Below are 25099 nucleotides of genomic sequence, written 5' to 3'. Positions count from 1 at the left end.
TGTCACCTTCTCAACAAGCTGCTTGGCGATGGTCTTGTAGCCCATTCCAGCCTTGTGTAGGTCTACAATCTTGTCCCTGACATCCTTGGACAGCTCTTTGGTCTTGGCCATGGTGGAGAGTTTGGAATCTGATTGATTGATTGCTTCTGTGGACAGGTGTCTTTTATACAGGTAACGAGCTGAGATTAGGAGCACTCCCTTTAAGAGAGTGCTCCTAATCTCAGCTTGTTACCTGTATAAAAGACAACTGGGAGCCAGAAATCTTGCTGATTGATAGGGGATCAAATACTTATTTCCCTCATTAACATGCAAATCAATTTAAAACTTTTTTGAAATGCGTTTTTCTGGATTTTTTTGTTATTCTGTCTCTCACTGTTAAAATACACCTACCATTAAAATTATAGACTGATCATTTCTTTGTCAGTGGGCAAACGTACAAAATCAGCAGGGGATCAAATACTTTTTTCCCTCTCTGTACACCTGTAAGTAGACCTAATGTCATGCGTAACTGGTTTGTTTGAGTAGATTTGTTTATTCCTGGCATGCATTTCGTGTAGGGCTCCTTTTCGCCTACATATGTGAACGCACTTAGGCCTCCAAAAACCATAAATGTGATCGGGGTCTCAAAAAAAAAAAAAAAAAAAGCCGGGCTAATAAGTGTGAACGGTGTCTAGGAGACGGAGAAAGGCAGGAGTCCATGCAGATGGCAGACCAAGACACAGATGCTGTGATAGGGCCTGGGGGCACAGGGGAACAAGTGACTGCATTTCTGAGCCTCTAACACAGCCTGATTCAAGAGCAATATACACCTGGGTTTTATACCCCCTCCCCCCAGGTCTTTTTGCTGTGTGTTGCAGGGGGGTTTCAGGTACGGGCAGGTATTGTTTGTGAGAATAATCTAGTTTGGACATTAGAGTGTTTAGTTTATTTTTTCTTCATAATAGTAATGCAGTTTTGAAAGGGCAAAATACATACTGCCCTAGCAGAGAGAAAGTGGGGGAAATATTAGTGGGACGATTCCAGCATGGCCTTCTGTTATATTGTGTATTTTTGCCGACACTGATGTTTTCCATCTGCTGTCAGTGGCTGCTGACCATGTATCCTAAGATAGAGGCTGCCTGATTTCATTCGTAGGAACAGAAACTACATTTTGTTGCTCAGAGCTTTAAGGACAATCTCACAGGCCATAATACTGTAGCGATTAATTTCTCTAATGCCCCGTACTCAGATTCATCCCAATTCTATAAGAGCAGACATTTATTTATTTTGGTTTGTTTCTCGTTTCTTTTGGTTTTTATTACAGTATTCCGACTTCATGGAGTTGGGTCTGTACTGGCCAGGGCTCTTCATCTGTTCTACATCTGAGTCGTTTTTTTTTTGTTTTTTGTTTTTTTCCTGACTGCGAGAGCTATTCAGTTTGATTCAGTGTTGCGGTCAAGCATCTTTCAGGACCCTACCGTGCTTTGATGTGTGTTGCCGTGACGCTCCCCACATGCTCAGACCTCTCAGTCTCGGCTGAGCTACGCTTGTCAGAAGCCAGGGTGATGGACTGAGGTCGTATCTATCTGGCAGCGCCTGTAAAGCCTTTTGCGATGCCTGAGCAATGTCCGCTGGATTTCATTGCACTTCCTTTTTTCTCCTGAATGTGCTGATCTGTAGCTCTGTAGAAGTCTCGAACACATCTGTTCCCAGCCAGGCCCACACAGGCGCACTATGCTTTGTGCTGTGCTGTGCTCTAATGTTTGTGTGTTCAGTGACATAACCAATCAGGAGACTCTGGACGAGCGAGTGGAGCAGGGCTGCTGTCAGGGCTGTAACAGGAGAGGGAGCTTGTGGAAATGCTGGAGGCCAGGCTTCAGCTCCTCGCAGTGCCCCGGCTCTCCTGCGCTGTGCACACTGGGGCTGCACTGAGTGCTGGAGGAGAACAATTTGGTCAGGGGATATATTTAGTTGTGGCCTGTTTGTATAGCGATGGTGTAACGCGACACTCCGCAGTGAGCAGGATTGGGGCCTGTCTGGCTGGGAGCAGCGACGCCCTCCTGTAGAAATATTAAACAGGCGGGGTAAACTCTCTGGCACAGGTCCCAGCAGACACTCAGCTGCTCTCTGGGCTGGCCTGACCAGGCACTGTCCGTCTGAACAGTCCATTGTCAGCACTCGAGAGGGCCTCTGGGCAGAACAGAGCCGTCTTATTTAACAGGGCCTGGTGGTTAATGAGCAGATGTCAGTAACTAACTAATTGTTTCTCTGTGACTGTCCACCTAAGCGTACCCGGGCCCGCTCGTGTCTGTTCGTGGCGTTTTTATTTTTAATCCTCTGTGCAGAGGAATCCTGTTCAATCCTCTTGGTGCGCTGGGGGAAAGCTGTGCTGTGGCCGCTCTGTCTGGCAGTGAGGTGGCCAGCACACAGGGGGCCTTCAGTGGTCACTTGTTGCTGAGGACTCTTGCTTAAGCCTTGGCTCAGCAAACCTGCCGTTGAGTTTTGAGTGCCGGCAGCTGAGGAAGGGACAGACTTATGTATTGTATTTAATGTTGATATACACATTTTATTTCACCCTTTTTCATTTGGGTTTCTGGATTAAAATGGGTCCCTTTCACTCCCCAGTTTTTCTTTCCCCAAGACTGGGCCCTGTTAGGCTCCTTCCTCTGTAGAGTCTCCTCGCCTGCCCTGCCTGTGTGTTTAAGGGACCATGTGATGGATGGCTGCTGGAGACATTCAATTAATCATGTCTACTTGCTTTTATCTGGTACCAAAGTACCTTTTTACTGAAGGTGCCAAATTAATTTTTTTCAATTCCCCCCCCCCCCTTTGCTCCTGCAGGATGGGATAAACACTCGTATGGTTACCACGGCGATGACGGGCACTCCTTCTGCTCCTCAGGAACTGGGCAGCCGTATGGCCCCACATTCACAACGGGTGATGTGATTGGCTGCTGTGTTAACCTCATCAACAACACCTGTTTCTACACCAAGAATGGGCACAGTCTAGGTGGGTCATGGGCTGGCAGGCTCCACCACATCTCATTTTTGCAGCTATTCCAACATAAAATAGTTTTTTAGTTTTGTTGCGTTTTTAAAGCCATCAAACCCTGTGTGTTTTTTTTTTTGCTTGAGCCAGTATTGTCTGAAGACTGACCGTATGTAGCAGGCCATGCCCACTCACGCTGTTTGTCTCGTTTGTTTTGCAGGTATAGCTTTCACCGACCTTCCTGTAAGTATTGCGCACGCGCTGACACTTTCAGTGTGTCCTCCTGCATTTTTCCTCTGCTTATCTGAATAGGATTTATTTATGCCTGATCGATTTTTCTTTCCTGAGAGAACTTTTACCAACAAAAAAAAACTAAATGCACTCTACTAGTTTTGTTGTTGTTGTTTCAGCCTCGGGACACCACCAAAACTCTCAACTCAAAAAGTTGTGAGGGTTCCCTGGCATTGTTGTTGACACATGACCGGTAGGAGGAGAGCCCAGACACACAGTAGCACACCTGCGCTGAGAGAGACACCAATTAGACTTAACATTGTCATGGCTCAACTTCAGCACCGTAGTCTTAATAATAGATACAGTGCTTTTGTGCTCTGTAGCACCTCCCAGGGATACTTATAGACGTCCAGGCGTGCAGTGCATTTAATCTGCAAAGCAAAGAGGACATTATGTTGCCTGCCACTTACAATTATCATCAAGCCACCCTTAAGTAATTGCCTTAAACATGTGCAATAAGGCTGATAATTATAATGGATGCGCATTGCTTTGCAGTGGGGACAGGGAGGGGGATCCAATTTAGGCTCGGGTCGTTTTTCTTTAATGTTTTATAACTGACTGATCCTGTCCCCTCCCCCCCAACAGCCCAACCTTTACCCAACCGTAGGCCTGCAGACTCCTGGGGAGATCGTGGATGCCAACTTCGGGCAGCAGCCGTTTGTGTTTGACATCGAGGACTACATGAGCGAGTGGAGAGCCAAGATCCATGGCATGATCGCACGCTTCCCCATCGGCGAGCGCCTTGGGGAGTGGCAGGCTGTGCTGCAGAAGTGAGAGCCACCCCTCACTCCCGATTCCTCCCTGGGCAGCTACACATCACAGACGGGGCTTCCGTCCCTTACTTCTCTCAAATTACAGCTAGCCCAGGCTATCAGTCTCTGTGGATCACCAGCCCATTAAATGTCATTCTAGATTAGTAATGCAGACTATTCCACGCATTATGAAATCTATATGTGAAGAATGCTTTGGGGGGGTGGGGAAGATGGCTTGTAGTGAGTTTTGAAGTGAGTTTGCGTTCTGTAGATTGAAATATACTCTCTAGGCATTATGCTCAGAAATTATGAATCCAGCATAGAGATGCATTTGCCCAACATACAGGGGATGGCGGGGAGGGATTGTGCTTTCATTTGTTCAAATGCAACACATTTCTTCCATTTCAACCTGCTTCTCACTGGTTCTATTGACTGCTGTTGCTCTTCTCCCAGTATGGTGTCTAGCTACCTGGTGCATCATGGGTACTGTGCCACAGCAACAGCCTTTGCCCGGGCAACAGAAACCATGATCCAGGAGGAACAAGCCTCAATAAAGAACAGACAGAGTAAGCCTCCCACACAGCACTGCAGACACACGCACTGACCTCCGCTGGCAGTGCCCGATCTGACAGATAGCCTGCTTCTGTGTTGCCTGGCAGCTAGCTGGGAGTGTGTGTGAGCACTAGGTAAAAGATCACACCGCTCACTATAGGGCAACAGTTCTGCTATAGTTTGGGGAAAAGATGGGGAGGGAGGTGTTTTAAGTTTTAATTTAAAGTTGAAATGACTCGTGTCTAGAATAGTTTACTGTTTTTTTTTTTTTTTTGTTTTTTTATAAAATGTATTTATTGATATATTTGACATAATTATTTTAATATTTCTTAAAGATGATTATAAGGAGAGACAATCTGTGCTTAATGATGTGACAGTGTGAGCTCAGGGGCATCCATGTCAGGCTGCAAAGTGATGTCACCCCACACAGGCCCAGTCACCGCTTGCATACTCTTCCACCTGACGGTCTCTCTGTTGTGGGGGGACAGAGCACTGCCAGTCCCGCGCCTCTGTGCCGCTGCCTGTTACTGACCCGCCTGTGTGTTTCTGTCCTCTGTGTTTTCAGGAATACAGAAGTTAGTTTTAGCAGGCAGGGTTGGAGAAGCCATCGAGGCGACACAGCAGCTGTACCCCGGACTCCTAGAACACAATCCTAATTTACTCTTCATGTTAAAGTAAGTGCCAAGGACCCAAAAATATCTATTAAGGGATGATGGAGGGATATGAAATTTTGTACACGGGTGCAGGAGAATGTGGTGTGGAAATGTGCACTCATCTACAGGGAAATCCACCACACAGATGCCCACACACTGCCAAAAACTAGGTTGTACTAAAATAAACGGTGTGTGAGGGTTTGCTGCTTACAAAGGGACTTTCACAGCCAGGACAATACATGGAAATGAAGCAGACTAGCTGGTCCTCAGTCCTCACTCCTCATAGTCTTGACAGGGACTTATTAATTAGTCTGTTTTGTATTGAAATTTTACTTTGTTTCATGAACAAGCAAAACAATACCCACTCCGTAGCAGGTGGCCGTGGCTGACTCTCCTTCGTTTCTAGTCGGTTTAGTGAGCGTGTGAGCGAGGGCTGCTGTGTGGAGCCCTCGGGTCAGGGGAGGGAGGCGCCGCAGTCAGCGCAGCACAGTGCAAGGCTGCAGCTCCGTGCCAGACCAGGGCGGAGTGTTTCCCAGCCACAAGATTACAGCAGATGTTCCAGTCAGATCAAGGCCTGTCTCTCTCTAGAGCTGCGCCCGGTGCCAGTGTGTATCCTAAAGACGGAACGCCTCCCTGTACAAGCCTGTTGCTCAGTGACTAGTCTGCCACCGAGAGCATGTAGAACATGTCCTCCCTCCTTCTGTGATTCGTTCAGCCGGGCATTTAGCTTGTTTGTGTGGCTTGCTTCCCCAGTTAATGTTAGGATTAAAAGACCCTGGAAGCTTGCATGTTTGCCTGGGCCAATATGAATTGTGAGAATAGACAATTGCACAAACATTGAGACAAACATCAGTGGGGTGGGTTTGTGGGATCATCTCAGTATAATCGTGTGTCTTGCCCCCCCCCCTTTCCTCCCCAGGTGTCGGCAGTTTGTGGAGATGGTGAATGGCACAGACAGCGAGGTCCGCTGCTTTAGCACTCGCTCTCCCAAGTCCCAGGACAGTTACCCTGGCTCACCCAGCCTGAGTCCACGCCATGGAGCCACCAACCCTCACCTCCACGGCGCAGGTACTGCCCACCCACCCCCCCCCTGCCGGGAACAGCAGCACAGTACCTACACCCTTGAAATGTGCAGTGACCTTAGTGTCTGTGTGTCTGACTGCCTATTTCTTCTTCCTCTCAGGGGCAGACAGCCCCACCTGCAGCAATGGGGTAGCACCCGGGAAGAACAAGCAGAGCCACAGTAAATACCCTGGAATCAGCTCCACCTCCTCCTCCTCTTCTTCCTCCCCTTCCTCAGTCAACTACTCTGAGTCCAACTCCACTGACTCCACCAAGTCCCAGCCCCACAGCAGCACCAGCAACCAGGAGACCAGGTGAAGGCCATGGGCCGGGGGGGTGTGAGGGCTGAGAAGATGGGGAGCTGAGAACAAGACAAATGGGTGGGGTTTTCTGTCATGGGGTTATATAAAAAAATATATTTTATTTTATGTAAAATCCCGTGTGATTGAGATCATTGTAAATACAAGTGGTCACGTTACCGGTGTATGACTGGGCAGTGCAGGTATTAGTGGCAGACGCTGTGTGCTGGATCCGAAGACCAGAGTCTTGGAGGACTGCAGCTGCCGTTCTGCTCTGCTCTGTTCTGTTCCTCCCTCCCCTCTTGGAGATTTCAGACTCCAGAGGCAGAGAACATTTGATGAACTAGCTCTGTTGCCATTGGCACCCCCTTGTGGCATCTTTGGCAGTGTGAAAAACAAAATGTAGAGGACTTACCTGGCAGTAGTGTGAGCTACCCCTGGCCTGCATGGAGGTTTCTGCTCCCCTATCATCAAGTACATCCTCCCAGTTGGGAGGAAATGCAGATTCACTGATTGACTCCAGCCTGGTCAAGGGGCACCTCTTTAACAATGCAGCTTCACAGACACCCACGCTGCGCTGCTCATTAAAGCTGACGCAGCCAGGCAAGGCGGCCACTGGCTGAGCTGCCGTGTGCTGTGCCAATGAGTGTGTGAAGAAGTATAGGTTGGGGGGGCGGGTGTAAATAATAATAAAATGTTACTCTCCATTCCCAGTGACAGTGAGATGGAAATCGAGCCGGAGCATTACACCAACGGGGTCCTGGAAAACTCCTCGGCCCGCATCATGAACGGCACCTACAAACACGAGGAGATCCTGCAGACGGATGAGTCCAGCCTGGGCAACGGCGTGGCAGGTACGTCACCTTACTCTGGCTTTACTCTGCTCTGCTGGAGGGTGGAATATTGACAGTGGCCTAAAAATATAGCCCGGTGCAGCCTGTGAGTTTTATCTGTAGCAGCATGGAGGGATTGGAGCAGGTGCAAGGTCCCCATAGGACCCAGTTGTGCTGAGCAATGGGGACAGGAGGCAAGGGCGGGAGCCAAGGCTGCCGTGAGGGAGGGGGTAAAAAAGGATTAAGAAAAAAACCTTCCAGCGGATGCCTTGTCAGTTCACTTGATCTGCTGCTTCTTTAGTCTCTTACCTTTATCCTCCTGGTGTGGGCTGTGCAGAGGATGCCTGTGCCCCCAGGCAGCTGTGCGGAGGGAACCAGGCGGCCACTGAGAGGATGATCCAGTTCGGCCGTGAGTTACAGGCCCTCAACGAGCAGCTGTGCCGCGAGTACGGCAAGAATGCCATGCACAAGAAGATGCTTCAGGTACGGAGCTGCAGAGCTTGGGGGGTGGGCCGATCTGTCCTGTCTGTGAGTGAGCACAGTCTTGTGTGTGGGGGTTTAGTTTCTACTGCAGAGTTTTCCTGCTCAAGTGTTTTTAATCTCCCCCCCCCCCACCCCTTGCGCCACAGAGCTAAACCGACTGCTCTCTTTTGTCTTGTTCAGGACGCGTTCAGCCTGTTGGCATATTCTGATCCCTGGAACTGCCCAGTGGGCCAGCAGCTGGACCCTATGCAGAGAGAGTCTGTCTGCTCCGCTCTCAACAGCGCCATTCTGGGTAAGAGATGGGAGACAAACACAGAGCTACACTGGCCAATAACTTTTTTTGTTTGAGAATAGTGTACTCTTGGAAAACTGCTAGACATTATAGTAAATCGTATTCGGGGGGGTGAACAAAAAAAAAAACATCTTTATTCAAACTCTGCCTGGCTGTGTCTTAATATAATGCTGCGTCAGTGAGCCGGCTGCACACTGATGGCAGAGTGGGGATTGACCTCACCCATCTCAAATTGTCCCGAGAGAGGAGGCAATAAAAAAGGAGGAAATTAACACAGACATGTCTTTGAAAGATTTCAGGATGTCTAGTAAGGGTCTGCCTGGTGGAGCCGGGTTTCCAGTGATTGCTGTGAATATATAGGATATGAGGAATTTTTGCTAAGCATGCACCACGCGGCCCACTCTATAGACTAAGCTTGTCACACATCTCAATCACCTCTCCCACAGCTGGAAATCCCTCTCTATATTATGTCAGCAGTGTTTGAACAACACACACCTGTCTTTCAGAGGTTTCTAGTTGTGCGTCACATTAATGTCCCTAGCTTTACGATGTACAAGAGTTCCTATCTAGGTGGCTCGGGCTAGTCCTGAGCAGCACTCCCTGAGTCTCACCCTCTCTCCTGTGTCTCCCCCCTCCAGAGTCGCAGAACCTGCCAAAGCAGCCACCCCTGATGCTGGCTCTTGGTCAGGCCACCGAGTGTGTTCAGCTGATGGCCCGTGTGCGCTCTGGCTCCTGCTCCTTCGCCAGGGTCGACAACTTCTTGCACTAGCCACCGCGGAGGTGAGCTGCCCTGCCACCACATGCAGCTGCTATGGCTGCTAGTGATCCCCCCCCAACACTACAGGCAGGGGAAAAACAAAAAAACACCCTACTTTTGTGGCAAGACGACGCATTTACAGCAGTGCATGTTTTTTCCTCCTCAATGGAAGGCCTGTTTTTTTTCTTTTTTGTTTTTTTCTTGCTACATTTCTGCATCTGTTGCCCCCTGTTGTTTGTGAGTGGTATTGCACCTTGTCACTGCTTCCCCAGCTGATTCTTGCAAATAGTTATGACACTAAGCTCAATTCATATTTATTTATTTTTATCTTTCTCAGGCATTGTAAGGAGAGGACTTTCCTGATGGTGGCCAATGAGATTGAGGGGAGCATGAGTTTGGATTTGTGTGCTGTTTTCCTGTTGGTGGAGGCATTTGGAGGAGACGAATACAACAAAGACAAAGGCTTCTTTTTTTTAATTTAGTATTATCAAATACAGATTGTGTGACACTATTTAAAGATACTTAATTATTATTCTGTTTATCTAGTAACTTTTAGTTTTTATTTTGTCATTAGTTGTGCTCATCTTGAAAATCTAGTTCCTTTGTTTTTAAGGGTGGAGATGCATCCCTGGATAACATTTTAAACTTCTGTATGCCATATTAAAAATATATATAATAATGCGGTATACATTGTAATTAAACAAAATACTTTTGTTTCTCAGAACTCAGGTATATAATGCATATTATTTTAGCATGGACTGTGGAAGAAAGTTATTTTGTTTTACCAGCAGTGATTCTATAATATCCATGCTTGAGTAAGATTTTAATTTGTTATTTCCTAACCTTTAGATTTGAGGACCTCAAAGTGCTGCGTTGAGGGTTCCTCTGGGGGGTAGGAGGGGAAGAAAAAAAAAAGAGCTTCAGTAAATATGCATGCTACTGGCTTGCCTGCTGTATTCGACATCTAGCATTCCACAAAACACCAGCTCAGATCATGAAAGTTGTTCAGCTTGTCACCATAAAGTAGGGAGCAGTAGTCCATTCATTGTGAATTAGCTCGCTAAATATCACGCAGTCACATGAGCGTCCAGGCAGGTTAAGAATAAAGATGCTTTATTTGCATTTTTTTTTTTTTTTTTTTTTTGCTTTGTTAATCTGAAGAGTGGCTTTTGAGGCTCTTTAGTCTGGTCACACCACCGTAAATCCACCATATTCACCTTGTATTGATGCAATGGGGAAAGGAGTTTGCAGACCCCTATGGTATAAGAATAGTTTTGTAGCACCAGCCAGTGTACATAAATATAAGGAACTGAATTAGACTGAAATTGAACTCCCATTTGTTAAAGTAATTTGCTTGGTAGCCCCCTTGCTTGGTCAGTGTGACAAAGCTGCCAAATCTTAACAATTCACCGCTTAAGGCAGGAGCTTGTGTGAGAGTGTGGGCCCAGATAGTCTGTCATCACTGGCAGGTTGGGTGTCTAGAGTTGCAAAGTTCTAGTCTCTGTGTTTCTCATCTATCTAAGCAACACAAGCCAACAAAAACTAATAAAATAAAACGCTAGGATTTCATGAGTTAAATGGCGTTCTTTCCTTAACCTATCACTCAAATGTAGTAAGACCTAGAGAGACTCCCTCCTTTGACCTGGCCTCGTGCTGGGAAGTAAGTCTTAATTGGATAGGCTTGGTTTACCAGCGTTGCCCCACTGGGGGACATCTGTGTCCACATGGTGCTCGCTATGTGATCTGTGGCGCACAGCACACAGGGCCGGGGGCGGTGCTTTCCTGCACTTCCTGAAACATCTTTCAGTGCCCTAGGCCTCTTTTTTTTTTTTTGGGGGGGGGGGGGTTAATTTTATTTTTTATTCCCCTTTTAAAAGAGTGGTGTGTTAACAGTAATGTATTAGTCCCAGGAGAAGAGCATACCAAAAATCACTGCTTTGAGAACTGTGAAAATCAGGTTTTGATTGTTTTAGTTGTGACTGTTCTGATTTCTCCAGTACATTTTCTGAGCCTGTGGAAAGAGGGGTGGGAGGGGGGTTGGGAGTAAAGGAGTTAAAAAAAAACAAAAACAACAACAACTATAAAGCTATACCATGTTTCTCCCTGTTCCACTCCCTTAGCAATGTGTGTGTGTGTGCCTGCCTGAACGTGTGTGACGTTTTAAGCGTCATATTTTTTGGCATGGAGTGTACAGTACCTAGTCTGTAGGACGTGTGTAAAGAACAGCTGTGTTAGAACCAATATCCTGGTTTACCCACTTTGACACACACACACACCTGAAGCAACAGGGTCCATGTGGAATAAAACTTGCATGCTCTCCCTCTTTTCCCTTGTAAACACTGTGGCTCCTCCCTGTGCTTCTGTGAGTGGAGGACCCGTTCCCGGTAGGATCAATGCATCTGCAGGAGTCTTCTCTTTTTCAGAATAGACATTTCTCTCCCTCTCCCTCATGTGCATGTCTCTTTCTTTCCAGCCATCCACCCCTCCAGCATGGTCACAGATCCCCGTTAGGAACATTTTCCACTACCCCACCAGCCTTGTCTTGAGTAGCCTTAGCCTCCCACTTACAGCATGCCAGCCAGATCCATAGGACCTGAAAGCATGACCTGCAAGAGCTGGCCTGTATGAAAGTGGCGAAGACAAACAAATTTGAACTAACGTGTTAACCTTTGACCTGGCCACTGTGGAACCAGTGGCTACAAAATGTGGTGTTTTGTTTTCCTCTTTACTCTTCTTTTGTTCTGTGTTCATCAAACGTTATTAACTGAACTATCGTCATAGCTGCCAGAGTTGCAACAGGCCAGTAAGAATGACATCACCGTTTGTGGAATGTAGCTCTGTAGAGTTCGGATGAATGCCATTTTGTCCGATTTTATTATTTTTCTTTTTTCAGGCCGCTTGTCTGCAAAGCGGTGTCTTCATTTTACCTCACTCTTGTCAAAACCTAACCAGAAATGTTTGCTAAGGCCTATTTTATTTTTTTTATTTTAAATTTTGTTCTGTAGTAGTATTATGGTTACATTTTCATTTGTGTATCATGTTCAAAAGCCGTGTGGGGACTTGGGGGTTTGCAGATACCCATAGAGAGGCAGAGTGTTGAAGACACCCAGCAAAGGGACAGGGGCTGACAATAGTGAGCTGACCTGCCTCCCAGGCTCCCACTTACTGATTGTAACTGCGTCACTGCCAACAAGTAGCTGCCTGCCTCATAAACGGACGTTCGTAGGATCTCCAGTGCAGTAATCCCAGGGAGCACGTTGGGGCTCTGGCTTGGGAATCGCTCAACCATACACAAAGCACTGGGTTTATCAAAACCGGTTTAACTAGAGTGTGATGTGTGTATATGTATATATGTTTGTGTGTGTGTGTGTGTGTGTGAGATATATATATATATATATATCCTGCACTAATAAAGTATGGAAGAATCCTGCGTTCATAACTTACTTGGTTAGATTATGTTTTTTGGGGGGAGGGAAGGGGGTAGTGTTTAAAACCAGTATTGAAAGTGGAGAAATTTGTGAGATTAAATTAAAGGGAGATGGGAATTGGAAACCTTTTGCTTCTGGTTAGGTTACTGCGTAGGGATAGTTCTCTCGCTTGTCTTCTAAGTTGGATATTAAAATAAATGTTGCTCTAACAGTGTAAGTATACTTCTCCATACCTACAATGCCTCTGGGTTTCTAGAGCATGGCACGGACAGATCCCTTCCAGTAGTCTTTTCCTTTGTGATCACAATTTGTAAGAGAACTACTTTTCATTTTAATTTTTCTGACATTTCTTTTTAAAGTGACACACACTTCAAATGATACCCCAGGGAATTGAAGGATGGAATTAGATTGACAAAACATAGCAAGCTGTGCACAATTTTTTTTTTTTTTTTTTTTTTATTATTTTATTATTTTTTGGAGTTTGATCTTAGTATTTGTGAAATAAGTTACCCTCTACTTAGCATGAACCTTTGAAAACCTTTAAAACAAACAAAACAAACAAAAAAAAGATTTAAAAAAAAATGGGAAAAAAAAACTATGTACTGGAAAATATGGTAAAGACAAATATTGTATTCTGTTGTATTTTGACAGAATTATTTTTATTAAAATACACATCCATGTGCAAATTATATTGTGTCCCGTTGTGCATTATTTCATTTGTACTAGACCTACTGTCTTTGTCTTAAACCCCACGCCCTGTCTGTGTCCTAATGAAACTGAGTTTTACTGTAACGCAGGCTAGTCAGTGAGTATTATCCCTACCTCTCTCCTGGTACTAATTTCCTTCCAACAACATATAGAACTACAGTCCAGTTAAAGCCATTGCTGATGCATCCACTGATCAGCCCACAGATATTGTCGCTCAGTTGTTGTAAAGACAGACCAGCCTGAAGCATGAGATAAACCCATTGTTTAACATGTCCAATAAACAGATTACAACTCTTGTATGGGGGTTGGCGGTGCACTGTCATAAATCCAATGCTCAACATTTAGCTGATATTTAATTTATACATTTTGATGAATACAAAAGACCACCTTAAGGTCTTGGATAAAAATACTCAAACCAAGAAACAAAACTGTCATTTCTATACTAAAACAGGAAATTAAAATGTACAGATGAGTGGATCAGCTGGCCCAGTGACTATGGGTTTGAATCTGGTAGCCCAAAAGAGATACAGGCAACCAGTTCTTCCTTCTGTCATTAGCTCACCTCAATGGCAACCTCTGACCTGTGCTGATGTCATCTCTACTCCACACTGTGTAAGTCAGTACCGGCCTGGTTATGGGCCAGGATTGATCAGAAGACTGATCTAACCATGTGTGCTGCCACATGTGAGTAAACTGAACTGGTATGCCATGGAGGCAGATTTGTGGAGATATGTGTTGAATTAACAGCATGTATACTCCTTTCCCATTTTGTCAAAATAAAAACAGATATTTTGTAATTTATTTATTAATAGAAATAAGTAATAATTCAAATTCAAACCTATTTAACCAGGTATGGGCATTGAGAACAAGTAGTCATTTAAAATGCCGACCTGCCCAAGAGGCAGCATACACCAATTAGCCATAACATTATGACCACCTGCCTAATATTGTGTAGGTCCCCCTTTTGCCATCAAAACAGCCCTGACCTCTGAAGGTGTGCTGTGGTATCTGGCACCAAGACGTTAGCAGCAGATCCTTTAAGTCCTGTAAGTTGCGAGGTGGGGCCTCCATGGATCGGACTTGTTTGTCCAGCACATCCCACAGATGCCCGATTGGATTGAGATCTGGGGAATTTGTCAACACCTTGAACTCGTGATTCATCAGACCAGGCCACCTTCTTCCATCGCTCCGTGGTCCAGTTCTGATGCTCACATGCACATTGTAGGCACTTCCGGCAATGGACAGGGGTCAGCATGGGCACCCTGAGTGGTCTGTGGCTACGCAGCCCCATACGCAACAAACTGCGATGCACTGTGTGTTCTGACACCTTTCTATCAGAACCAGCATTCACTTTTTCAGCAATTTGAGCTCCATCTGTTGGATCGGACCACACAGGCCAGCCTTCGCTCCCCACGTGCATCAATGAGCCTTGGCCGCCCATGACCCTGTCGCATGTTCACCGCTTCTCCTTCCTTGGACCACTTTTGATAGGTACTGACCACTGCAGACCGGGAACACCCCACAAGAGCTGCAGTTTTGGAGATGCTCTGACCCAGTCGTCTAGCCATCACAATTTGGCCCTTGTCAGAGTCGCTCAGATCCTTACGCTGCCCATTTTTCCTGATTCTAACACATCAACTTTGAGGACAAAATGTTCACTTGCTGCCTAATATATCCCACCCACTGACAGGTGCCATGATAACAAGATTATCAGTGTTATTCACTTCACCTGTCAGTGGTCATAATGTTATGGCTGATCGGTGTATATACAGCAGTCAACAAACACATAGAAATTAAAAACATCACAAAAGTAAAACATCTACAAAAAACAAACAAGACCTTAATTAAATAACAATGAAAGTCTTTTTCTGTGCCATTTTGTAACATTTTTCTAACATTCAATTTGATCATAACTAGCTAGTAGTATTAGTGTAGCATTAAGTAGCGTGGGGGGGGGGGGGGGGATGCACGACTCAAAACAACACACTTTCACATCGGCCTTCAACTTAAATGAACGATAACTAAATGATAATGCGCTCTTTAAAAGCGTCTGCCAGCGCCGTGCAGACAGGCGTGTCCAGGTCATGCGTGCAGTGTGCGCAGACTCCCTTTGTCCTGTTCGCACAAACACACAGAAAGACACGGAGTGGGGGAAGACATGGGCTGCGACTGAACCAGCTCGGCCTCTGCACACAGGAGGGACGTCTACTTGCAGTGCCTGCAGAGGTCCAACCAGGAACCGGCTCCGCTCCCATCGGTGCAGCGGCGCAGACCCGCGCAGATCTGCGGACGGCGGCGGAAACGCGAACGCGACCAGGAACTCGGACACCCGCACATCCTGCACGGGGACGCGCACCCCCAGCCCGCCAGGGGCCAGGCGCGTGCCCGTGGAGAAGACACCGAGCGGCGCGGCGTCGCTCCCCCGGGCTCTGGGGACCAGGAAGGGACACGACACCCCGACACTCCCGCTCCGGCGCGGCGGTATTTGGAGGACACAGCCGAGGTCCCCCCCCCCCATTCCCGTGTATGTATTGGTCGTGTCTGTTGTTGTATGTACATCCGCACCGCGTCCAGACCTGGCGGTGAGGGGCTGTGTCTGAGGGCGCAGGATGGGCAGAGCACACGGACCCGTCAGACCCCGGTACCGCGGTACCGGTGTCTGACGGGTCCGTGTGCGGCGCAGGGTCGCTGTCGAGGCCCGCTGTGGGGAGTCGCTCTCCGGGCTGGTTGGTCGTGTAGACGAAACTATCCGGACGGAGGCACGAAAAACCCTCTGCTGAGACAAAAGATAGTTGTGGGGCTTTAACCCCGTTTGATCGTTTTTATTCGCTTCTTTCGACCTCGTTTTAATGTATTATAAATGTTTTATTGATCTGAATTTCTTTTCCTGCACCTGCCTTCCCCATAGAAACGCCAAGCAAATCGTGTTTACTATATTGGCGACCAGTGTAATCGATTCCGCGATGTATCATCCGTGTACTGGTCTATTGATTGTGGTGTGTTGGACCATGCATCATGTATTTAATGGCTATCGATGTGTATTTCTTTCCCTTTGCCTGAAGGCGGTGTGTTCAGATGCTGGATCGAGTATCATCCGCTAGCTACCTTTTCCATACATCACGCCTGTCAAAGCTGCAGCTGCGCCTGCGCACAAACTAGTAGTAGTAGTAGTAGGTACATGCAGCACGTCTGTTTTACTAACAACGCGTCGATTTGCATTCCTCATTTTTGTCATTTGCTACTGGTTGTTCTGGTTGGATTACTTTGCTGCTGAAAGGTCTATTTTCGCCTGACGCTTTACCGGTGTTGGTATGTTTTTATGCGGTGTCCATTACTGTACAGTGCAGGACGTGTCTCAGGTGCAGTTCTGCGTTCTAGTGGCGTTACGTCACAGGCATCGCATACTTCTCATACACAAGTTGGGAGTGGCTCTTCTTAATTTGTGTGTGGTTCTTAAGGGACACGGAGATGTTGATTTAAAAAAAATAAAGTTTAGGAGACCTTGTATTTTCATGCATAACCGTTTTTTTTTTTTTTTTCTTTCAAGTATAGTATTGCAAATCTGAACAGTTGATTCCGCAATACTAACCTCCAGTGTTACATTGTTTGCCTGTGTGATTTAATTTATTTGTACAGTTGCAATAACTGACTAACAAGCTGGTGTCTGATGTCTGTAGAATTGTTTCGCAAGAACACTTTAGACATGCTTATCCCACACCCTTGGTGCCTTGTAATGCACTGTTGCAATAACAGTTGCTTCAACATGTTCAAACATTTAGTTTCACAGATTTTAAATGTGAACTTCGCTTACTTGATCACTTTGTTATTCTGATTTCAGCTTGATTTATACCAGACCTGTAGTAACCTGTTTTTAGCTGAAGTAAATGTTGAAAGCCAAGGCACTGGAAAGCGTGTGGTCAAATACCCAACATGAGAACTACACAAACGTGTGTATACATATTAGGTGTACACTAGTGCAAATGAATGGAGTTGCATGCAACTGGCCTACGAACACGTGTTTGTATATCTGGGACTTTGTGGTCTCCCTATCTGGTGCTGTCAATAACTCTGAGCTGTTTATTGCACTTTGCTCCTGACTGGAATTAGATCCTTATGAAAATGCCCTCTTACCTATTTGTTTTCTTTTTCTTTTTAATTATGTCTGGCCATTTTAAGCTGTGTTGAAGCTTGAAGCTTTTTGCAGGGTGCTCTGATAGGAACACCTCAGAACAGTGACATATGTCTGTAGGGTGGAAAGATCCTCCTCATTCTTAGTATTCGAGTATTACTGCAAAATGTGCCTGCTGTACTGGGTTGTGCCATTTTATTAAGGAAAGAGGCATGCAGAGGTCCTGACATCACATGCTTTGAGGTACCGCTGTGAACTGACTGAAAGATTTTTTTTTTTTTCGTGGCCTTGCAGCAGTATTGCGTGTGTTTTGTGGTACTGCATTTGTAACTCATAGTGTAGAGTCCGCCATTTCACAGGTCAGCACCTGACCGCACAGGGAGGTGGACTTGAGAAAATCCAGCCAACAAAAAAAACTGGCTTAGACAGGGAGTCATTTAAAATAAATGAAAAAAAGTTTTTCAATGAACGATGACCCAAGAACAAACAAATCTGGGACTAAATTATACTTCTTTTTTTTTTTTCTGTCCAGCTCTCAAAAGCCTGCAGGTCTGGAGCAGCAGCGTGTGAGCACCAGTATTGCTGGCCTGGCTGTGTGCTGTTGTGGGCAGGTGAGGAGGAGGAGGAGGGTGGCGGCGCAGTGAGAGGGGATGTGCGCTGGGCTGTGAGCGCAGTGCGGAGAGGGCCGACTGCGGGGCAGCCATGCTGCCGGGCGTGGGCGTGTTTGGGACTGGCAGCACGGCCCAGGTGCTGGTTGCCCTCCTGCGAGATGCGGGCTTCTCAGTGCAGGCGGTGTGGGGCCGCACGGACGAGGAGGCCCAGCAGCTGGCGCAGGAGCTTGCCATCCCCTTCTGCACCAGCCGCACGGATGACGTGCTACTACACCCTGACGTCGACCTGGTCTGCATCAACATCCCACCCCCACTCACCCGCCAGATCGCCGTCAAAGCTCTCGGTAGGTAGCGTGTGTGTCTGTTTGCGTTGGGTCAGCTCCTCCTTTCTTTTTAACAGCTTCCTTGGTGGCAATTCGACTGGTCCCCTGTAAACCAGGGTGCCCAGGGCACAGGACTAAAAATGTGAAAAAAGTGGTAACCAAAACTTGTTCCTTTTTTCTTTGGTGCTGTGGTATTTTGCATTGCTGGAGAAGGCTGGGCTTGAAAATACCTGTTCACTCCACTCACATTTTGCACCAAACACTCAGCTGAGGTGGTGAGCAGTTCCTGCATGCCAGTGAGTGCAGATTCTCCTGTTGTAGCCAGCTGAAGTAAGCTGCAGTTGCAGCATAATGCACCAATACTGATAAATGTGATCATGCTGCCCAAACTGTTTCACCACCCACATAAATGTAGCATATTTGGCATTCTGTGTGCAGCCTCTCCAACTCCCTCACAGACTGGCATTCACAAGGGTAGTGCAGCAGACAGACTTGCCCTGATGTCTTCCTCTGATACAGGCTGCTTTGCTACCGGCCAGGATGTTTGTCAGACTTCAGAGTCCCTTTCCAAAAACAACACGGCAGACACAAGATAATTGTTAATTGACGATGTTAAACTTTTTAACTTATGCAGTAGTCTTTCTCTTTTTATACTTCTTCTCACCCTTTGTTTATTTATTTTATTATTTATATAACCCTACTATGCTATTCCTGATTGTGATCTCTCCTTAGTTTCACCTTGTGCCCTTATGCTGGTCAGGGTGTGTGGCTGGTTTGTTGTTGCTCTGTTTTGTAAATCCTTTAACAGTGGTACTATATTGTAGACCAGAGCAGGAACGGGGAGTATAGTTTCAACCCTGACTTTTGATACATTGAGACTAATCATGTTTTTGAAACCCAAAGGCCTATAGCCATTCTTTACTTTTTGCAAATTATTGTTTTAAATTAAGCCAGTCATCCTTATATACTGTAGCCTATCAAAGCAATGGAATGCTGTCACTAGTTCTCTTTAATCAGTGTTTTTTTTTTTTTAAACTGTCGGCAGGATTATGATTACTCTAAACAGGATCTGGTGAATTATTAATAAGCTGTTGCTTATTTAAATGTATGTATTTTTATTTTTATTTATCATCTCCCATCACCTGAACTATAAATATCAAGCTCTCGCTGTATCTAATTCCAAGCTGGCACTCTGTAGTCCAGCTTTTCACTGTGCACTGGCTTTGTTTATGTTTAGGGTTCCTGTTGGTCTCTGATAACACTCACAGCTATAGTTTGATATCCATCTGAGTAATGTGTATGAATGCGTGTCTTCCATAATCTCAAACGGGACCTGGAAAGCATGGGAATATATACATTTCAAGATCTCCTCATTCTTATAAAGGGGAGGGGGTGTGTCCTGAGGGTGAGGGGGTGGCAGTGTTGGGGCTGTCTTATCTCGTATCCAAATTTGTACTCCTCCTTATTTTCCTAACAAATTCCTGTCAGATTGCTTTTGTTTCCTGCTTTAGTTCATGCTTCCTGATTTGGAAGGAATTACAGTACTGAGCGTTCATGGCCTCTGTCTCCTTCTAACACAGTGAAAGTCAGTTTAGAGATTAAAGTAACTCTCAGAATTTAGTCCAAATTTTTCATTTAAATTGCCATTGCTTCAGTCTTTCTGCAGGGGTCCGGGGATGTGTGAGTGGGGTTTTGTTAATTCTCCAATCTAAACAACTTCGTGCCCATAAGAGGAGAGAGTCCAAGAAGCTTGTTGTTTAGGTCATTGACTTCCAGGATGTTCCATTTTGTTTTTTAAACTAGCCTCCGCACTAAACCGCATGCTTTCCAGGTCAGGGAGTAGACACTAGAGTGGTGGTTGACAGCTGCTTTCTGTTCTGAAATCCAGGCCGTACACTCTGGACTGACTGATATACTGGACTCTGCAGGGTTAGCAGGGCTGTGCTGGTATTTGGCCTCTGTATCAGGGCTGGGCTGTGTGGCTGTGTGACCTGAAACTTCAAGTGCTCCGCAGCAGTTCCCGGAGCTGCAGGAAATGGAGATGGGAGACGAGTGCATATTAGCAGCTTCCTCTTCCTGTTGTGGATGGCTAGCTGGGACAGCCCTCAGCATCGAGGTGCTGTGGAGGCAATACAGATCACATGGATGGACTTCATAGAAATCTCTGCTACTTTCTTGCTTGTATAGTGGGCTGTATGTTCATATTGTCAACAAATGTAACTGCTCGCGACACTCCTCAAAAGTGAGTGAGATTAATGGTTTGGGAGGGAGCGAGAGAGAGAGAGAGAGAGAGCTGTTGCACTGCTGAACTTTTTGGCTGACAATAAATTATTCAGTGGAGGCCAAACTCCCCCCTCCATCTCTTCTCTGTGGTGGATGTGTATTGTTCAGGGTAGATGGACTTTTGCACTTTGTATTGCCCTTATATTTTGTAAGTTGCCCTGGATAAGGGCGTCTGCCAAGAAATAAATAATAATAATGGACAGGGCTTGTGGCCTAGAAGGGATCTTCCTGTCACTGATCCCTTCCCTTGGCCTAGTGGGAAACCCAGCTGTGAAGGCCCTCTGCCAGGCCTTTCAGCAGGACTCTTCCCTCTGCCAGGAAGCCACTGAGTGCTGTGTCTCTGAGCAGCAGAGCGCCTGTCCAGCCCAGTCTCGCCCTGTCACTCTGTCCCAGTTGTCTTCATTATGAGAGCACAGTAACACTCTGGCCATGAGCCACTGAGACGCTGTGCCAAGAGCTCCCCCATGCCCAGTTAGTGTAATTGCATGACTGTGTTGTTTTAGTTTCCAGTGTATTTAATGACCACCTTTAAAGTGAGTTAATGGCCGCACTGACTTTGTTGAAGTGTCAAACTGGTGTTCTGTAATAACATTCTTCACCTGCATCATGTGAGCAGACTTGAACCCTGTGCTCACCTTCAGTGCCTCTGTCTCTGTGTTACTCCTCAGGGGATTGTTGTGGTGGTGGTGGTGGTGGTGTCTGGCCCAGTGTGAAGCTACGGGTGACAAGTCTCTGCCAGCCCGTCTTGTGGGGGATGCAGGTGGTTTATTTAGTTTTCTAAAAAAATAAATAAAATAAAAGCAGGCTTTCGGGGAGTTAATCTTAGTGTGTGGTGTGCACGTGTGCACGTGCGCGCAGAGAGGTCAGTGCTGCTGGACAGTCTTTAGTACTCTCTTGGCACACAGAGCTGCAGTGTTCTCCACACTGGTGCAGGTGAATTGCACTGAACTTGCAGTTTCTATTTCTGTTCTGTGCTGCAGCTATTTTAGGGAATGTGCAGTCTGTATAATTATGACCCCTCTTCTCAACTCTGTCAGTCTGGGGCCTCACTGCTGAAAAAAATATAAATAAAATACATTAATTAGGATTTATTTTTCGATGTCAATTATTTTAATGAAAAAGCTCTTCCATTTCAAGCCTATGTGAGTGTAGACCTTTCTGTCTTGATACAGGGCAGCCTTTTTTTTTTTTTTAACTGCTAACTTGGTAATGAAAACTTCATTATCCAACCATGAATGGAGATGCTACGGTCTGAAAGGGGAGCACATTGGAGGGTTTTGCTAAGCTGTGTAAGCCCTGATCAAAACGATAATGGTGTGGATGTGAAGTGACTTGACTTGAGTCCCTCTCTTCTCTCTCTCCACACAGGGATTGGGAAGAATGTGATCTGCGAGAAGGCAGCCACATCGGTTGATGCATTCAAGATGGTGACGGCTGCCCGCTACTACCCACAGCTGATGAGCCTGATGGGCAACGTGCTGCGCTTCCTACCAGCCTTTGTGCAAATGAAGCAGCTGATCGACGAGGGCTATGTGGGCGAGGTGATGGTGTGTGACGTGCGTGTTTACTGGGGCAGCCTGCTGAGCAAGACCTACAGCTGGCTCTGCGACGAGCTGATGGGTGGCGGCGGACTGCACACCATGGGCACCTACATTGTGGACTTGCTGAGCCACCTGACCAGCCGGCGGGCGGAGAAAGTGCACGGACTGCTCAAGACCTTCGTGCGGCAGAACGGCGCCATCCGGGGCATCCGCCAGGTCACCAGCGACGACTTTTGCTTCTTCCAGATGCTGATGGAGGGTGGCGTGTGCAGCACCGTCACACTCAACTTCAACATGCCTGGCACCTTTGTGCACGAGGTGATGGTAGTCGGCTCGGCCGGGCGGCTGGTGGCTCGGGGCACGGACCTCTACGGCCAGAGGAACACGGCCTACCAGGAGGAGCTGCTGCTTTCGGACACCTCGGTGCTGTGTTCGGTCGGGGGGCTGGAGAAAGGACTGCGGGACATCCCACTGCTCTACCTGAAGGGCATGATGTGCATGGTACAGGCCCTGCGGCAGTCCTTCCAGGGCCAGGAGGACCGGCGGACCTGGGAGCTGAAGCCTCTGGCCATGGCCGCCTCCTTTGAGGATGGGCTGTACATGCAGAGCGTGGTTGATGCCATCAAGAGGTCCAGCCGCTCGGGTGAGTGGGAGCTGGTGGAGATCATGACCGAGGAGCCAGACGCCAACCAGAACTTGTGTGAGGCGCTGCAGAGGAACAACCTCTGAGAGGGTCCTTGTTGCCCCTCTGTTCCGCCCCCTGGCTCAGCCTCATCCATGTCGGCTTCCCTTCATTCATGGGTTGTCATTATCCTTCCCGTTGGCTGTTTTTTTCTTTCTATCTCCTCTCCATGGCTTTGATTTGCACACAGTATGCCTCTCTTCTTCAAAGCGAGGTCTTGCTTGGTAATGTGGAATTGGCAGGGCCCGACATAAATCCCTGCAATTTAACTACTGATGACAGACAAGGACTTTGTTCACCAGAACATTCTGGACCCCCGAAGACTGAGAAGTTTATCATATCTGTTCAGATCTTTTAACATCCTGTAGGAAAGTAATTCTAATATTTTTTTAAAAAGCAGATTATTTTTGACTGCTTAAAATGTTAAGTTTTCCCCCATTGCATCACACTTGTTTACGACTGTCCCTTGTGTGAATAGTGTTCTCAGGTTTTCAGCTTGTTAAGGAACCTTTAAAAGGTTAGTGACCTCTTATCAGGGTCACACAATGATTTTATACTTGATAATTGGAGGCCGTATTTTTGCCTTACTCCTATCTCAATGGCATTTGAGCTCACTCGCTTGCTAGGCATGCTGACGTGTCCCAGTCTCTGCCTGAGGATAATTTCTGGCTGACAGAGTACACTTGAAGTGTTGGTATGTCATACTAGTGAAAGCAAATCCTTTGCTGTAGCAGGAACGGCTTCGCAGGGCTGTGAAGAATGACCCCTGAGCCTCAGCCCCTCTGTCCTGAGCTGTTTGGCCTCCGACAGCAGAACTGGCGCACGTTATCGCTCTACAGCACTGTACTCCAATGCCGACCTGCGTATTTCCCACATCAGTGACTGTACCCTGGCAGCTGATAAGAGTATTTCAGAAGAGTTTCTCTTGTGTGAAACTGAATTGCCAGTCTTGTTTCTGCCTCTTGCAGGGCTCTCTCTCTCAACCCGCACCTAGGCCTAGCTGGCTTCAGCATGAAAGAGTCCCAAGTTAATATGTGGAGACCGGACCTCATCGACGTACACAAGACTGAGAATGAGGACATTGCTTTGGCACTAGGTCGGCTCATTTGGAAGCCATCTCCTGTACAGATTATACTACTGAGTCCATTCAGCTGCTCATTCCACTGTGGCCTCCCTGCCTGCTCTCTATTGCTCCGCTATCCCTGCCTTTTGTCAGATAAATGCTAATTAAACTCTTAAAAAATGTAATGTTAACCTGTATACAGTATAACATATGTATGAGGGACCTACTTAGGGCCCTAGGCTGCACATGCAATATACTGTCTCTGCTCCAAAGTGAGAGGCAAGCCGAGCCTCTTGCCATGTCTGAGAAGTGAAACCGTGTGTGTGTGCGTGCGTATGTGCGTGTGCATTACGGGGCTGAGCAGTTTCAGCACTTGAAATCCTACGCATATCTGAAGATCACTCAAAGAAGAATGTGCCAGGTTTTCTTTGGGTGTTTTAGCTCACTGTCTGGGAGTCACTACCCTTAATTACCTAATTCAGTTTATTAATAGACGGGATGTGGGACAACAGCAGCCAGGGACAGTCCTCTCCTGTCTAGATTTACCTTTCCCCAATAGTTGGGGATTCAATCTGTATGATCATTTCCCCCCCCCTCTGTCTCCTGTTGTTGTTTGGAGATTTGACATATTACATGCTGCATTGTCTGTGTGTGTACTGGTGGTAGTGCTGAACACTGTATTTATTTTATTTTTTTGTTGTTGGTTGTTTTTATACACTGGGGTGGGGGGGGGGGTTCATTACTATTCTAAACTAATTCAGGGTAAATTTGTTGGAAGAGAGGAACCACAACAAAAAAAAAAACTTTCTAATCGGCTGTACATAGTTTGTAGTAGGATATTTATTGTGTTTTTCTGACATGGGTTATTGCTGCAAATGTCTGGACTCTGGTGATCTCACTGTAAGATGGGTATCCGAGCCCTAATCCATACTGTCTATTTGAATGTAACAAAGAAATTAAATAAAGTTCTTGTAGCTACATTTTACATTAAGACTCGACTCATTATTGAAGGCTCGGCAGCATGTGGGCTATATCATGTTATGATATGGAGAGAGTGGAGGGGCTTGTCAAGCTTGTGATGGAAGGGAAGGGGTTAAGTTCTCCTTTTTCATTTTATTTATTCCTACTCTGTATTCCCCAGGTTGGGGGACAATGGAACCACTGTGTACCAAGGAGAACCACCCTATAATTCAGTCCTGTGCTTAGAGCACAGATGCACAGCTGAGCATGACGTTCCATGTCCTTTATTTAGTTACTTATTATACACCCCCGCCTCTTTCTTTAATGAAAGCTGGTCAATGATGCAGCATCCTTGGCAGCTGTGAAGAAGTGGTGCAGGGGCTGTGGAGCAGAGATGCAGTATCCTATGTAGTTGCTCCTGGGAGTAGCT

General features: G+C 46.6%; 2 protein-coding genes across 3 annotated transcripts in view; both read left to right on the top strand.

Moving 5' to 3' along the window:
- Positions 1-13058, top strand: part of ranbp10 (RAN binding protein 10) — a 28154-nt gene extending 15096 nt beyond the window's left edge. Inside the window, exons 4-15 of the mRNA XM_066713558.1 lie at positions 2821-2988; positions 3188-3210; positions 3844-4028; positions 4464-4576; positions 5128-5236; positions 6135-6283; positions 6399-6591; positions 7291-7430; positions 7747-7892; positions 8073-8184; positions 8823-8964; positions 9279-13058. Coding sequence (XP_066569655.1) covers positions 2821-2988; positions 3188-3210; positions 3844-4028; positions 4464-4576; positions 5128-5236; positions 6135-6283; positions 6399-6591; positions 7291-7430; positions 7747-7892; positions 8073-8184; positions 8823-8953 — 1469 coding nt within the window. The 3' untranslated portion in view covers positions 8954-8964; positions 9279-13058. The remainder of the gene's footprint in view (positions 1-2820; positions 2989-3187; positions 3211-3843; positions 4029-4463; positions 4577-5127; positions 5237-6134; positions 6284-6398; positions 6592-7290; positions 7431-7746; positions 7893-8072; positions 8185-8822; positions 8965-9278) is intronic.
- A 2126-nt stretch (positions 13059-15184) lies between these two features.
- On the top strand, positions 15185-24694 carry gfod2 (glucose-fructose oxidoreductase domain containing 2). Of its 2 annotated transcripts, none has more exons than XM_066713555.1 (3): positions 15185-15601; positions 17739-18161; positions 21792-24694. In XM_066713555.1, exons 2-3 carry the CDS (start codon positions 17909-17911, stop codon positions 22691-22693), a joined length of 1155 nt encoding a protein of 384 aa, XP_066569652.1. In that variant the 5' UTR covers positions 15185-15601; positions 17739-17908; the 3' UTR covers positions 22694-24694. The 2 variants fall into 2 exon arrangements, with proteins under 2 accessions (XP_066569652.1, XP_066569654.1); XM_066713557.1 differs by lacking the exon at positions 15185-15601 and adding an exon at positions 16241-16386.
- Positions 24695-25099: the final 405 nt, after the last annotated feature.

Source organism: Amia ocellicauda, chromosome 9, assembly GCF_036373705.1.
Source record: "Amia ocellicauda isolate fAmiCal2 chromosome 9, fAmiCal2.hap1, whole genome shotgun sequence".
Taxonomy (NCBI): domain Eukaryota; kingdom Metazoa; phylum Chordata; class Actinopteri; order Amiiformes; family Amiidae; genus Amia; species Amia ocellicauda.
This window is presented reverse-complemented; position numbering and strand designations above follow the sequence as displayed.